Here is a 14,823-nt window from a genome sequence, read left to right as displayed (position 1 = left end):
TTTCTCGCAAATTGCCAGGTGGGAAGTGCAGGTTGCATCATAGCGACCTGATGGTTAAGGAAGAGGTCAAAGTGAAAGAACTGTAAAGTATTGTACTGTGTACTGTGCCGGAAACCCCTGGACTGAAAGGAAGGGCTTGCAGCTGCCATGTCTGCATACTCGGCGACAACAGAGGGGGTGAGACAGCCACGCAAAGCAACGGTACAATGATGTATATAGAGCAACGGTGGACAATCAAGCAGGGCAGGCCGGGAGAGGCCCGGATTTGGCACAGCCGTGGTGGGTGGAGGGCAGCCAGCCAGGGCGCTGGGTCCCCCTCCTCTTCAGTTCCGCATCTGCAGCAGGTGCCCGAGGAATGGCGGCCCTGGCAGGGCAGCATGCACACGTCAGCAGGCGCAGCCCAGAGGGGGACTCTGAATAATATTTAATAGTGCTCACTGCATCCGGCCTCTGGGCACCGTCTCTCCCGGGGGGGCCAGGACCGACCGAGGGAGGGAGGGGGCCTCGGCCCCACCGGCTGAGCTGCCCAAGTCCTAGACGGGGCAGGGAGGAGGAGGAGGAGGAAGAGGTGGCGTGTGGGTCACGGGCACGGAGTCATGGTGTAGAGAGAGTGCGCTTGCTTGGAGAGGCTGGAGGAGCCGCTGCCGAGAGCTGCAGCCCGGGCGGGCACCTTTTCCCCGAGCCGCTTGCTGGTCACGTAGGCGCTGGTGGAGAAGCCGGAGCCCGGCTTGCGGAAATTAGGCAGGTGGTGGAAGGGCTGCAAGGTGGTGAGCAGGCTGGGCCGGTAGAGGGAGAGCCTTGGGGGCCGCTCCGTCTTGCGCGGCGTCGGGAGCTGGAGGATGCAGTTGGTGGCCGTCGCCTCCTGGCCGCTCCTCTTCTCCGCCTTGGCCCTGGCGGGAAAAGCCCCCGTGGCAGAGGAGGCCCGGGGCGTGGCCGGGAGGGCTTTGGCTTCCTTCGGAGGCCCTTCGGGAGTCTTGGCTGGGCTCTCCAGGCCTGGGAGTTGCGCAGTGGAGCTCCCGGTTTCGCCTGCAAAAAAAAAAGAGAGGCAAGTGCCATGTTTAAAAGGGCCCTTAACCCACGTCTCCCCGGGGCAGAGCCGTCCACAGCGCGTGGGAAGAGGTGGGACAAGTGTCCTGTCTTGGAAAAGCCAAGGCCCGGGCTCGTCTTTTCTCTCAAGTATGTGCAGTGGAAGGAGAAGGAGGAGGATGCTCATCAGCATGGAAAGGATGGGAGGCCCATAACCTTCGTTGTGCCAGCCTTCCCAGCTGGGGAGCAGGAAACCCACTGGAGGAGACCTCTAGGGGGAAAGGCCGCTTGGGGCTGGCTGTCTTGTGGGGCACAGTGGGTGTTCCTTTCCCCTTGAGGAGATGGGGCTCCTCTGCCGCAAGGGATGCGGCCCAGCCCTTTTCTCCCTATCCACGTGGGCAAGATGGGTGGGTGGGGGGCCTGCACAGAGCCCAGCGCAGCGGGACAGGACTTTGGTGAGGCAGCCATCCTGTGGAGTAGGTAGGTTTTGCCTTGTCTGCCTGAAAGGAGTGGGGAGAAAGGAGGGGGGGCTGAGGGAGAGGCCCCGTCGCACCCAAGACTGCCTGCGAGAAGCCGCCTCCCGGCCTTTTATACCAGGAATACTGTACGTGCGCTGGAGACCCAAGGGGTTTGGTCCTTTGGAGGTTCAGGCAGGCAGGTTGGGGCTTGGCCTGCCTTCCTGCATGCAGCGGAGGTGTGGCTGGTGTTCACCGTCTGTCCCCCCCTCCCTGGGGAGTGTGTGGGACCCCTCCTCATCCTGTTCAGGAGGAGAGCTGGCCCAGAAGAGTCTCCAGGAGCCTGGTAGGATGCTGTTGGGCAAAAGCTGGGCTTTCTCCCACCGGGGGGGTGGGGGTCACGGCAAGGCGTTCTCTCCCCCCTCCCTGGGCACATCTGCCCCCTCCTCCACCTTCCCCACCTCCCGTGGTTTGGGGTCCCGGGTGGGGCATGGTCGTATCCTGTATTACCTTGTGCTGCTTGTGACTTTTCTGGGCTCACGTTGCACTCGGGATGGACCCCCATGGAACTCATCACCCGGTGGAAGATGGCCGAGGTAGCAGGCAGCATCCAGCGGTGGGTGGCCACCTGCTGCAGCCCCAAGCGGGCGGCTGGCTTCAGCTGGAGCAAGCCCTCAATGAGGTTCTGGCACTCTGGAGGGGGGGAGGAGGAAGAAGAAGAGCCGCCGAAAGCAATAAGAGCAAGGCTGGGCCTCCCGGGCACAAGGGGGGGGCACTGGGCCGCCCACCGCCCTCCCAGCCTCTTCACGGCTGCCAGCTGGAAGGAGGGGGCTCCTGACTCCCAGATGGGCGCGGGGGGGGGGGAGACAGAGCCGGGCGGTGGCATCAAGAGCAGCACCGGGTTTCCATTTCATAAGATTTTGGAAGTCTGGGTGGGGTGGGAGTAACGCCTTGGGGTGCCAGCCCAGACATGGCGGTTTATGGTCGGATGGCCCCTCTCGTGGGCCCAGGCAGCCCCCCCTTGAGAGGGTCTGCGCTGTCCCCCGTTGGCCCCGCTGGAGAGCTTGGCTGGTCCCGGTGGTTTGGACGGGAGCCCTGCCCCCCCCCTTCCAGGGCACCAGAGCAGACCAGGGACGAGCCGAACCGAACCTCGCCAGCCAAAAAGGCTTTTCATTCTGCCCCGCAGGGACCGCAAAGACCCCATGTCGGGGGGGGGGGGGAGAAGAGCTGTTCCCTGGCGAACGGGGCACCCACGGGCCGAGCCTCTGGCCGGGCTTGGTGAGCAGGGCTGGGCGGCCGCTCTCCTGGTCGTTTTGCTTTACGCACCTGAGCTCTGCCCCCTCCCCTCCCCAGACTCCACGTGGGGCCCATGGGCCAGAGCAGCCCCTCTGTCAAGGGGGCAGCAGGAAAGGGGAGCCTCCCCCGCCGACGCTCAAGAGGCTGCGGGTTGCCCCCTGTGGACTGGCCACGCCTTGTGGTCTGGCTGGGAGAAAAGGGTGGGCAAAAAAGCGGGGAAGCTGCCAGAAGGTCGGGGAGCCCGCCTTCCGTGGGCTGCGCCAAGCCATGGAAAGGGCCGCCTGCCCGCCTGCCTGCCCGCCCGCCTGCCCGCCTGCCGGGGTTGCAGAGCGCCTCCGGCTCCGGCGTGCAGGACGACCCGCGCTCTTTCCCGCGGCTTCCCCTTCGGGGTGGGGTGGGGTGGGGTCCCGCGGGGGGGGGCTACCTGGAGAGATGGCTTGCCGGAAGGCGAGTCCCTGCTTGATCACGTGGATCATCTTGTGAGGCTGGCGCTCCTTGAAGGGGAGCTTCCCTGTCACCATGGCGTAGAGGATCACCCCGCTGTGCCAGGAGGGGAGACCAGAGGGCACGGTGACCAAGGTGGCCGGAGGGGGAGAGCTCCCTCGCCGCCGCCGCCACCCCCCAAAAATCTTGGGACCCCCCAATCTTATCTCACAGGTGCCCTCCCCCCCACCACCGCCGTTCAAAGGGGTCCAGCCAGTCCCTGCTGAGCCGCCCCCCCCCTCCGGGTCGCCCCCTCTACCCCTCTCCTCCCGGCGGGGCGGGGCGGGGCGGGGGGGGCAGACTCACAGACTCCATAGGTCAGCCAGCTCCCCGTTGTACTTCTTGCTCATCAGGATCTCCGGGGCGGTGTAGGCCACCGAGCCGCAGAACGTGCTCATCAGCGAGTTCTTCAGGGAGTAGCGGTTGGCAAACCCAAAATCTGAAGGAAGAGCCCGCGGGCCGGTCAGAGGGGAGGCACGTGGGGGCGCCGCCGCTCGGCTTTAGCCGCCCCCACCCCGCCGGCCATGGGGCTTCCTGCCTGGCCTTCCCCCCCCCCCCCAAGGCTTTGGTGGTGGTGGTGGAAAGCCTCTTCCCAAGGAAGCCACGGGCGAGGAGCTCCGCCGCGCTCCGGCCAAAGCGTTCCGAGGACAGACCTTCCTGTCCGGAGCTGGGAAGGACTCGAGGAGGGGGAACCGGAGCGGCCACGGCTTCCACGTTGATCGGCTTGCAGGGACGGGCCTTTAGGGTCCCTTTGCTACACGGACCAGGACGACGGAGCGAGAGGGAGAATTCTCTCTTCCTCCCCCCCCCCCGGGCAGACATAGAAGGGAATCACTCGAATCTAAATTCTAGCCACTCTCTTGTGTGTATTTCAGAATCAGTTGGATCCGGACACACAGCCCTGCTTAGAGTAGGCCCAGTGAAATGAACAGGGCAGGCAATCTGACTTTCGGAGCAGTGGTGGGGGGGAGGGGAGGGGAGGAGGGGACCCCCCCCCCGGGAGGGGCTCCTTCATGAGGGTGGCTCCGTGGAAGGCTTCCTGCCCCACCCGCAGGGACTGAGGGAGGGAGGGAGGGAGGGAGGGATGGGCTTGCTGCCTTTCACCCCTTGGGGATCCGAGACCCCTCACAACGGTTAAAACTGCACAATAATAGCAAGTTTAAAATTCTATACTAGATATTTAAAACAAAACAAACATCGAGAATCGAAACAATTTTGAAAACATGTTTAAGACATCAAATGGAAGAAGTTCCAATGGAAAAGCCTGCCTCCTCCTCCCTCCCTCTCTGTGGAAGAAAACGTACCTGTTAGCTTGATGAATCCGCGTTCATCCAGCAAAACATTCTCGCATTTCAAATCTCTGGGGGGGAAAGAAAAAAAAAGACAAGCCGCTGCATCGCGCGTGGGTGGCCAGCCGGCGCCCGTCCCTCTGCCTGCCCTGCTCGCACCCAGCAGGGGATCCGCGTGTCCAAGGGGAGCCTCCGTGGGCAGACGTGGGGAGCAGGGAAGAGCCAGGAAGGGCCGCCTTCCAGGTCTGTGGACGTGTGGAGAGAGAGCTCAAAGGATCCCGCGCCCCAGAACCCTGGGTGTGGGAATGAAGCCCACAAAGGTGGACCCCCCCCCCCGTGGCTTCTCCGGCAAGGGAATCTCCTCCCAGCAACAACGGCGGGGGGGGGAGGTTTGCCGCCCTCTGGGTCTGTCGTCATGGGCTGGGGGTGCAGAGGCTGAGTCAGGATGCGAGAGGGTTAAATGGGTTGGGGGGCCACATGGAGCAGGAGTGCCTCCCCCCCTCCACCAGAGCATTCAGCCAACATCATAAGGTTTTCCCTCCCGCCCTAGGCAGAAAAACCGACCAGGAAGTGTGATTAACGAGCCATTACAACCTCAGGTTGTAAGGAGCCAGGTTTGAATACCGCCCGTTACTGCAGATCAGTACCCAGCGGCCACACATCAAAAGACCCAGAGGGGAGAGTGGTACATTTCCTGCAAGGTGTGCAGTCTGTGCCTGGGCATCCTCATCCGGGAATGAGCATCCGTCCAGTGGCCCACCGTGCACGCAAACCTTCTGAAAGGCCACGGAGAGGGGGTGCTGCGAGAGAGGGAGAGTCTGGGTCCCTGGGGGGGGGGCCCTCCCGCACGTCCACGGCTGTGCCCCCTTCCAAGAGGGGATCTGGACCCAGCCCAGGCAAGGGGCCGCCTCTCCGAGCCAGCCCCACACTCCGCCGCCAGGCCTCTCAGCTCACCTGTGGACGATGCCAACGTTGTGACAGTGTGCGACGGCGCTGACAATCTGGCGGAAAAGCCTGCGCGCTTCCTCCTCCTCCAGACCCGGGTACTCCCTCCGGTCGGAGGTGGCGTTGATGTGCTCCAGGAGGTCTCCACGCGAAGCCAGCTCCAGGACCAGGTAAGTGCGCTTGCTGTTCCGATACATCTCATAAAGCTGGATCTGTGGGAGAGGCTGGCTCACTGAATAAAAGGGTCCAGCTGCCACGGGTGGGGGGTGGAGAGCAGCAGAGAGGATCCCACCATAGCTCCCTTTTCTGTCTCTCACGGCAGGTGGCTGCACAAAACCTACACCTGTTGAACAGCTCCCAGCTGGCACCGAAGCAGAGCCCAGGAGAGAGGCATTGCGCTCACTTCCGCGGGGGAGAAAACGGCCACGGGAGCGTGCCTGTGCGCGCAAATCTGTCTCGTTTGCGCTTGACCTACCCCTTGGGCACTCTGCTTGGCTGGGGACGGGCCAAGGGAAAGGGAGACCAGCCTCCGGTCAGATGCACGTCCAGCACCTTACAACCGATGTCTCTGAGTCCTCCTGTTCCCACAAGACCAATATGAGCTGAGCTTTTTCCGTGCACGTGCACGCAATAGATTGGGGAGAATGACCAGATGCTCCTGCTTTTAAAGAAGCCGGTTTAATAGTGGTTTTTTAAAAAAACTTTCTTTAGCAGTTGTTCTGTCACTAAGTTGGCTTTGGCCTTGGTCTCCCTCCCACCCCCTTTCTTCAGCTCATGCTTCAGTACCGGGAGTTCATTGACAGCTCCCACCACCACCATGAATGGACCCTTGTCACTTTGCAGGCTGAGTTTGGGTGAACATCTAGCCACCTACCAGCATCATCTTCTACTGACCACGCTTTCTACTATACATTGGCCAAGTGACTTTTCTGCACGATATCTCCCATTGTTCCCCCATGCAGCATGGCTACTGACCATGCTGGCCGGAGGTTCAGGGCTCTCTCTGTACTTCATAGAAATCCCTTTCCCATGCTCTGGAATGGTCTCCCTGGTCTGGAGAACTGCCTCGCCTACTCCGCTCCCCTTTCTGAATGCCCTGGGGGCACCCTGGGTTCCTCTGGCTCTGGCCTCTTCTCGCAGTTCTGGCAGCCTTGGCTGCTGTGCTGGGTGTGGATTTGGGGCTGTCATTCACACCTGGCTCAGAGAAAGGGGGCAGGAGCAAAGTGGGCCCTTGCCAGGACGTCCGTTCCCTGGAGAGAATGTTCCGTGACTTTCCCTACTGTTGCGCCCCTCCCCCATTGTGAAAAGGCCAGAGGGGGTGCCAAAGAGAGACTCACCACATTTAAGTGCTTGTAGGTGACATTGAGGGAGTAGATTTCTCTTGGGAGGAACTTCCTGGTATATTCCACTGGCGCTTCTGCTGTTGAGATTATCTTTATTGCAACCTGGAAAGATTGGAGAGAATGAAGGCCGAGGATGGAGCCCAAGAGAATTCGGGAGCTGCTGGCCCTGGGAACGGAGCCTGCCTGCCCATCTCTCTAGAGCATACTGTGTGGATGCTGTCCATGTGGACCGCAGTGACAGCCCTACTCCAGGGTGAAGGAGAAGGAAAGCAGGGGTGGGGGTTTGGTGGAGGCTGCAGGCCTTGGGGCCGAACGCTCCCTGTTCCGGAAGGCGTGCAAGGTGGTCCTTGCTTGCATGAAGGAGAGGAACCTGCCAAGTCCTTCTGTGAGGGCTCGGAGCAGACAGATAAGGTCCCCGCCCTCTTAATGCAGGAGACACACACCGTCCTGGACGGAGCAACACGGCACGGGCAGCATCCCCTTCCCCTGGCAACATGGTCGTTCAGTCCAGGGGAACCCGCTGGGATAAAAGACCCCCCCCCAGCAGCTGCCAGAGAAGGGCCCTGATCCCCACATCAATGGTCACAGCAATTTTGATAGCAAAGACACCGTTAGGCAAGCCTAAGCTATAGCTGTGAAAACTCCTGTTAGGAGGATGATCACAACTATGTGGGTTGTTTTGATTTTTTTAATTTTTATTTTTAGCGGGTGGGGATGAAGGAAGTGTTCCCTCTTTGCAAGGGGCCCTGAGTCCAGGCATCCCATTTTCTGTTCTTCTCCTGGGAACGGTTCACCATCTTGTTGAAGCAGCAGGCTTGCCCCTTCCTCTTCTTGCTCCCCACACAGTCCGAGAAGCCCTTGCTTCTGGTTTCGAAGCACTCCTCATCCTTTAACCTGAACTTCCCGGCACCCTCCTTCCAGGGTGCCCGTCCTGCCTTAGTGCTTCTCTCTCCTCCTCTCTCCTCTGCAAGTCTCTCTTGCATCTCAGCTCACCGGCAAACACCCTTTTTAGACCACACGAACATCACAGGATCTCTCAATTTCTCTCACACAATTGCTAACTGGGGGAATCGTATTCAGTTTTCAGATTTTGAAATTGGATTTCCAGAACTTGAGGCTACATGCCCAACACAGCCCATCTCCATCACAAATTGTAAGTTGACACAGAATGTTTTCCTCTAGGATTTCTCGGTCGTCAATTAGTTGGTCAACGTCAAGTCTGGGACGGCTGTTCCCGAGGTTCCTTCTTCCTTGTTCTCGGAGACAAAGCCAGCAAGACCAGTCCAAAGCCTTACGCTGTGACCCATTCTTGGTTGGTGTGAGACTCCTGGGATGCCAAGAGAAACCTCAGTCCCTCCCCGTCTTGCCTTTGTGAACTCTTTGTCCTCCATTCCAGGAAAGCGCCACCTGGCTCTTCGGTCTGAGCAGCTGCACCCTGAAAGGCCATCACTTGCTCCTCTCCCTGTTCTGTCCCCTAATAAATTTTCTAGCACTCTTTTTCTCAGATGAATCCTGGGTTTCAAAGTAGATCAGCACATTCTTCATATGCAACACTCTTCTGCCTCCTTCCTTGTTGGGTCTCCTCCTTTTGAAGAAGGTCCATCCTGCAAATGGCAACGTTTCCACTGTGGGGCTTATCCCATCAAATGTTATTTGCTCCCACCGGATCATGTTTTCAGGCCTACAGTAGGGTTCAAGTTCTGGTTGTTCCTCATGTAATGGTTTGTTGTTTAGCTGTTAAGTCGTGTCTGACTCTTCATGACCCCATGGACCAGAGCACACCAGGCCCTCCTGCCTTCCACTGCCTCCCAGAGTTGGGTCAGATTCACGTTGGTCGCTTCAGTGACCCTGTCCAGCCATCTCATCCTCCGTCGTCCCCTTCTCCTGCCTTCACACTTTCCCAACATTAAGGTCTTTTCCAGGGAGTCTTCTCTTCTCATGAGATGGCCAAAGTATTGGAGCCTCAGCTTCAGGATCTGTCCTTCCAGTGAGCACTCAGGGTTGATTTCCTTTAGAATTGATAGATTTGTTCTCCTTGCAGTCCAGGGGACTCTCAAGAGCCTCCTCCAGCACCACAGCATGTTGTGGTTACGTGCTGCCAAGTCATTGTGATGAATGAGTGATCTCGAAAAGGTCCCGTCTTCCACAGCCCCATTCAGCTCTTGCAAACACCAGCCTGTGGCTTCCTTCAGGGATTCAACCATCTCATATTTGGTCTTCCTCTTTTCCTTCTTCCTCCGTTTGTTCAATATATAGAAATGGAAAGTCATGCTTTCCCCGATGGCTTTACCTGCTCTGCTTGCCCTGTGTTGTGCCTCCTCTGTTGTCCCTTGTGTGTGCTGGTCTCCAATGGCAGGAGATGGTGGTTCCATCTGGCGGGCCCAATAATCACTGCCCGGGAGTGAGATGAACGTCCCATCAATCAGACGTGCGCACCTCCTGCCAGAAGCACCACCGGCCCTCTGGGGCGCAGCCACAGTTCGCAAGGAGCCCTTCCCACGGCTAGGGGAGGCTGTACTCTGGGAAAGCAAGCCTTTCCTGAGACTCCCACCTGCCAGCCACCTCTTCACGCTCACCTTCCTGCCCTCCCTAGCAATGCTCAGTCCAGGAATAGGAAGAAGAGACGAAAGCCCATCTCCAGCCTGCAGGCCCTTCCTCGGCTTACCCAGAGACGGGCACTCTCAGAGCGTCTGTATCGTCTGTTCTCATACCGAGAGCAGCATCTCTTCAGCGCTAGGAACAGGGCTTTCTAGCTGTGATGGTCACGTAGCTCAGGTCTGCCCTCTTTCGGCAGCCCCACAGAAAATGTACGAGTTTCCCACTCGCACTCCCACACAGATGCTTGTTGTGTGTGTACCTGTATGTTTATTTTGGTTTTGTTTAGCAGCATCGTGGCTTCCTCTCTCTCTCCCCCCCTCCTCATGTTGAATGTTCCAGAGCCACCCCAAGGTCAGAGGATCCAGGCTTCTTAGAGGTGGTCTCTCGGCCTCCTGGGGCCATTTTTATGAGTCCATGGTGGTCTGCGAGGCAGACGGTCTGTGACAGCCTTTCCTTGGGACCAAGCCAGCCAGAAATGCTTACGACTGCCCCCTCACTGACCAGCTCTGGTTAAACCCCAGTTTCTTCCCCCTGCTAAGCAAGGACTTCAGTTATGCCCAGGACAATGGCATACATACACTCAAGATGATGTACAATCGTTTCTATGTGGTCTCAGCTGACCGTGTTGTAATAGAGCCTGCATTTTAAAAAAAGAGCAAAACTCTGAGGTCCAAAGTGGCATCTTAGGTCACCAGGCAGACTTTCTTTTAAATTAACAGTTGACCAAAGGGATTTTTTTAAACAGAAGCATCTTATCCTGTGTTTTACTTGTGTTGCTTATAAGACTTTTAGGATGAGTTTTAATAGGATATCCATTCAATGCTTTTTAAACATTGTAATAATCTATTGTTTGGCTTTTAACTTTGTTCTTTTTAATCCTACAAACTGCTTTAGATCCTTCAGGAGAAAAGGTGGCCAAACAAACAGACAAACAAGACTTGAAAAGACAAGGCAAATGGATCAGAGAGGAGAAATGCAGGGTAAAAGGGGCACGTTTCTCTTTAACTTCAGATTATTCATTTTTAAAAAAAGAAGCTCAAAAAAGAAGAGTCCCCCAAAAGTTGAGCTGGAAAGAGTTCGCTTAAGCGGTAATGCTGCCCCGAGTAGACATGGTCTAGAGGGGTGGGGTATAAATAAATAAATAAATAAATAAATAAATAAATAAATAAATGCCTTCTGAACTGGTTGATCCCCTTGGGTTCTTGTCTGCTAAAGTTAAGGGAAAGCCTGAACAGGGGGCGCTTACAGAGTTTACCTAAGTACCCTGTTTGAAATTTACTTGTGTTCTCACTCACATCTGTGCCGATGCGTGCCCTGCCTTCTTCCAGGCATCGGAGCAGGCGATCCGATCCAGGAACCCCTGTACTGTACTCCTCATTGGTTGGCTTCAGGACTCTGGACAGCGCCTCGCTTCACGCTGATGACTTCCCTTCTCCAACAAGGCCTCTCGAACTTTTCGAGACGCAAGGAGGGCTGGAGGAGGACCACAGCCCTCCCACAATGAAAAGTCAAACCTCTCCTCCACTTTTCAGATTCAGCCAACGTGTAGGAAGGAGTCTCTAGACAGCCAACTTGAGAGAAAGTCATCCTGGCACCTAGGGCTTGGGAAAAACCTGGGAGAAGACCTTTGGCTGGAGGTGTCAAGAGTTTCAAGAGGTGAAAAAGTTTGCTCAGCCTCTGGTGTCTCGCTAGATAAAAAACAAGCTGAAGAATCAGAGAGGTGTGCATGAGGCGAGGGTCAAGCTTTGCAGTTAGCATCCAGAGGCTGTTTTTTTTAAAAAGGGGAGGGGTCACCACTCAAGAGGTAGAGCCCAGGCACGGCAAACCTTCAGTTGAATAGACCAGGCCCTGGTTGCTGGGAGAGGTCCCCATCCTGCCTCTAGGCCTGCCTGGGAAGCCGCTGTTGTTCAGGGTATCCCATTCCCTGTCAACAGGGGAAGTGAAGAGGCTTTCCCGGGGGTGGGGGTGGGGGTGGGGTGGGTGGAGGACAAGGGGACATGTCCGTAGCTGTCAAACAGGGATGCCAACAAGATGACGCCATGCCAAGGGCCCAAAGGCCTCTTTCACACCAGTGAAGACATGTGCATAATAATAATAACAACCGGCTCTGCTGGTTTGGTCAGAGTTGCTGCCTGGACGTCAATGGAGGACTCCAGTTCGGAGTGGCCTGGCCTAACGGTTGTTGAGGGGCTGCCAACCTAGGACAACCCTGTGGATTCATGACCTCCCCCCCAAGATCCCGTTGTTAACAGCTCAGGTCTTGCAAACTCAAGGTTGCAGCTTCCTTTATGGAGTCTATTCACCCCATCGTATGTTTCCATTTTTTCACGCTGCTTGCCCAGTATTCTTGTCTCATCCGGCGAGTTCCTGTCTTCTCATCTACAGAGTGCCGTAGCCTCAGTTCAGTCATTTTTTTTTTTTTTGGAGAGCGTTCGGGCGTGATGTGAGCCGGAACCTCTTGTTTATCTTGCTGGCTGCCCACAGTCACTGGGAAACTCGCCTCCAATACCATATGCCCAACGAACAGAGGATTTCCGGCCCTGCCCCCCCCCCTCCGGTTCACCTGTCCAGGTTTTATATCAATACTGAGGAATGGAGAATGTTCAGCAACTGTTCAGTTTCTTCACTGAGTTAAGGTCAACTATCCCCAGGGAAAGGGAGGGTTTGGGGGCAAGGAGGTCACCTGGGAAACAGGGAGAGATGCTCAGCCAGAGAGGGGGTGTGCGAAGAGAAGCTTGGGAAGGCCACCCCCTTTTGGACTCCCAACTCCCAGCCTTCTCCAGCCAGCCCGGCCAGGGGCTGATGCCCAAAAAGCCATGTTCCCCAAGCTCTGAGGGAATCCTCCCTGCAGGAATCTTCAAGCCGGCTGATCCTTTGGTCTGACTCAATGCGCCCTGGAGTAGCCCCCCCAACATCTGCAAGGCCAGGGGATCCCCAGAGGGGGGTCAAGCCTGCTCTTTCTTTCCCATCCAATCGGCCCCCGTAGCCCAGACTTGGGCCCTGCTGCTAAGTGCCTGTGTTCACCCCTTCTCCCCAAAACACCCTCATGCTCTGAGAAACCATCATGACAAGTTTTTCTCTCTCCTGGTCCTGGGGAACGGGCAGATTCCTGTGCCAGGCCAGTGACTCTGGGGTTTAAGAAGCAGCGTGAGGAGATCACCCACGCTCCGTGCTAGGGTCACGGGTCATGACTTCTGCCACACTTCACCACATGGCATCGAAGGGCAGCCCCGCACCGTGGAGTCACGGAGTGGAGTGTCTTCCTGGGAGTCGGGGCGGGGGCCCGGGAGGGTGGCATTGAGAGCCCCCCCCCCCTGCAGGCAGCCACGCACCTTCCCTCCAAAAGTCTCCAAGAGACTCGGGGCCTCCCCGCCTCCCGTGCTCACCATGGAGTGCCTCTTGCTCCGGAGGTCGGAGGCCAGCTTGTAGTTCTGCATCATTTTTTCTTGGGTGGCGTAGCCCAGGTAGACTTTGGAAAAAGCCCCCGAGCCGATCTTCTTGGAAGAAAGCAGGTAGCCGTTTTCCTTGCTTTCTCGGACCTGCTCCAGGAACGTCCTCCGGTCGGCCTCACGCTTGGAAAAACTCTTCATGGCGGGGGCACCCTAAAGTGAGGGCAGGAGAGGGGCCCCGGTGAGGGTTGGCAAAGGGGGCAGAGACTGCCCCCCCCGGGTGGTGGTGGTGGCGGTGGGGGAGACTCTAGGGGGACCAGTGTCCAGCAGAGCAGAGGAGCTCGACCAGGCAGGGGGGTGGGTGGAAACCAGAAGGCCATAGGTGCCCCCCCCCTTTAGCACGGCACCTGTCTCATCCTTCCGCTTGGCTGCTGCCCGAGGCCGAGCCGAGGGAAGGGCCAGGCCGCGCGGCTGCTGGGCGCTGCTCCGCTAGAAGAGTTTCCACAGTGATGGGAGGCCGACCGTGCGCTCCGGCGGCTCCGTTCTAGAACCGAAGCGTAACAAGCAGTTTTAGAACCTCTGGCCTCAGGAATGGGGGTGGATGGGTGGGCGGGGCTGATGCCGCTGGGGGGCTCCCCATCCTTCTCGGCCCTGCATCCCCACGAGTCAGCAGGGGGGCCTCAGCCGTTGGGAGGGGAGCAGCGCCCCCCCAATTGCTTTGCAGCACAGAGAGCGAGGCCTCTGGGAAGGGGGGGGAAATATCCCTGAACTCAGGTGGGTGACGCCCTCCATCTAGGCCCCCCAAGGCAGAGTTTCCGGACACGCAACGCGGCGGACAGTAAAGTGCGTCGTCACACAGCCACCTGGGGAAGTGGGGGTGTAAGAAACTAGGGAGTGTCACAACCCCCCCCCACACACACAGGGAATGTGAAGGCAGGCTTCTGAGGTTAGAGGGCACCCTGGCCACCCCTCCCTCGGTCACCTTGACCTCCCCTCCTCTCCCCGCAGAGCTGCTCTCTCTGCCCTGAGGGCTCCACCGGCGCAGCCCCCCCCCCCCGCCAACACCAAATGACACAAGAGATCAAGGCAGGGCTGAACCCCGAATCCTCTGTGTGTGTGTGTGTGTGTGTGTGTGTGTGTGTGTGTGTGTGTGTGTGTGTGTGTGTGTGTGTGTGTGTGTGTGTGTGTGTGTGTGTGTGTGTGTGTGTGTGTGTGTGTGTCCTCTTCAGCCTGGAAGCAGGGACGGGGGGGCGGGGCGGGGGAGAGCAGCTGGTGCAAGACCGGCCCCTGGGCAGCTTGGTGGGGGCCGGTCCACCCCCTTTTCCCCCCAAGGGGTCAGGCCTTCTGCCCGCTCCGACCTCAGAGAGACGCGGTCTGCACCCCCCCAGGCCCCTTCCCCGGCCGAAGCGAGGGTCAGAGGGGACGGCCTCCGGTCCTCGCCCTTTCCAGGCCTGACGGGAAGCGAAAGGGGGCGCCTCTCTGGGCGGGTCTTTCCTGAGCAGGCTCGGGCTTGGGGGGGGGGAGGAGGCCGGCTCCAGCTGCACAGCCCCAGCCCCTCCTTGAGCGACCCCCCCCACCCCGGCCTTGCGCTGGGGATGGAGGGGGGGCGGCGATGAGGGCCCCCCAAGGAAGATCTCCAAGTCGGGCGTGCCTGCCACCGGCCGCCCCGCCTGCCAGCCCTGCGCGTCGCGTTCAGACGTGCCAATCCGGGTCAGCGACCCGCGGGTTCCCCTCCTCCCCACCAGGGGGCGCTTCTGGCACTTCCGACCTTGGGGGTGGGGAGGGGTGGGGGGTGTGCGCGGGCAGGCGGGCACGCGCCCCTGCTCGGACTACAGTTCCCAGAATTCCCGGGGCCCCCGGCGCCCCTCCCTCCCCTTCTCTCTCTCTCTCCCTCCCCCCCTCCCAACGGCCCGTCACGAGACCAGGCGCGCGCCCCCTCCCACTGTGCGCGTGCGCAGGGCGGGGCTCCCGGAGCGGGGAAAGGGGGCGGGGCCACGGG

The 14,823-nt window shown here is 58.7% G+C and overlaps 1 protein-coding gene across 1 annotated transcript; it reads right to left on the bottom strand.

Annotated features, from left to right (window-relative positions):
- Positions 1–197: 197 nt before the first annotated feature.
- LOC110084835 (testis-specific serine/threonine-protein kinase 5) lies at positions 198–13,846 on the bottom strand. Its single transcript, XM_072999457.2, has 9 exons — positions 13,232–13,846; positions 12,822–13,037; positions 6,832–6,939; positions 5,504–5,706; positions 4,565–4,620; positions 3,567–3,699; positions 3,202–3,317; positions 1,992–2,174; positions 198–1,026 (listed from the first exon to the last, which is right to left on the bottom strand). Exons 1-9 carry the CDS (start codon positions 13,238–13,240, stop codon positions 581–583), a joined length of 1,470 nt encoding a protein of 489 aa, XP_072855558.2. The 5' UTR covers positions 13,241–13,846; the 3' UTR covers positions 198–580.
- Between the last annotated feature and the right edge of the window lie 977 nt (positions 13,847–14,823).

This window comes from Pogona vitticeps, chromosome 4, assembly GCF_051106095.1.
Source record: "Pogona vitticeps strain Pit_001003342236 chromosome 4, PviZW2.1, whole genome shotgun sequence".
NCBI classification, from domain to species: domain Eukaryota; kingdom Metazoa; phylum Chordata; class Lepidosauria; order Squamata; family Agamidae; genus Pogona; species Pogona vitticeps.
Note: the sequence above shows the minus strand (reverse complement) of the source record. Positions and strands in the feature narration are given on the sequence as shown.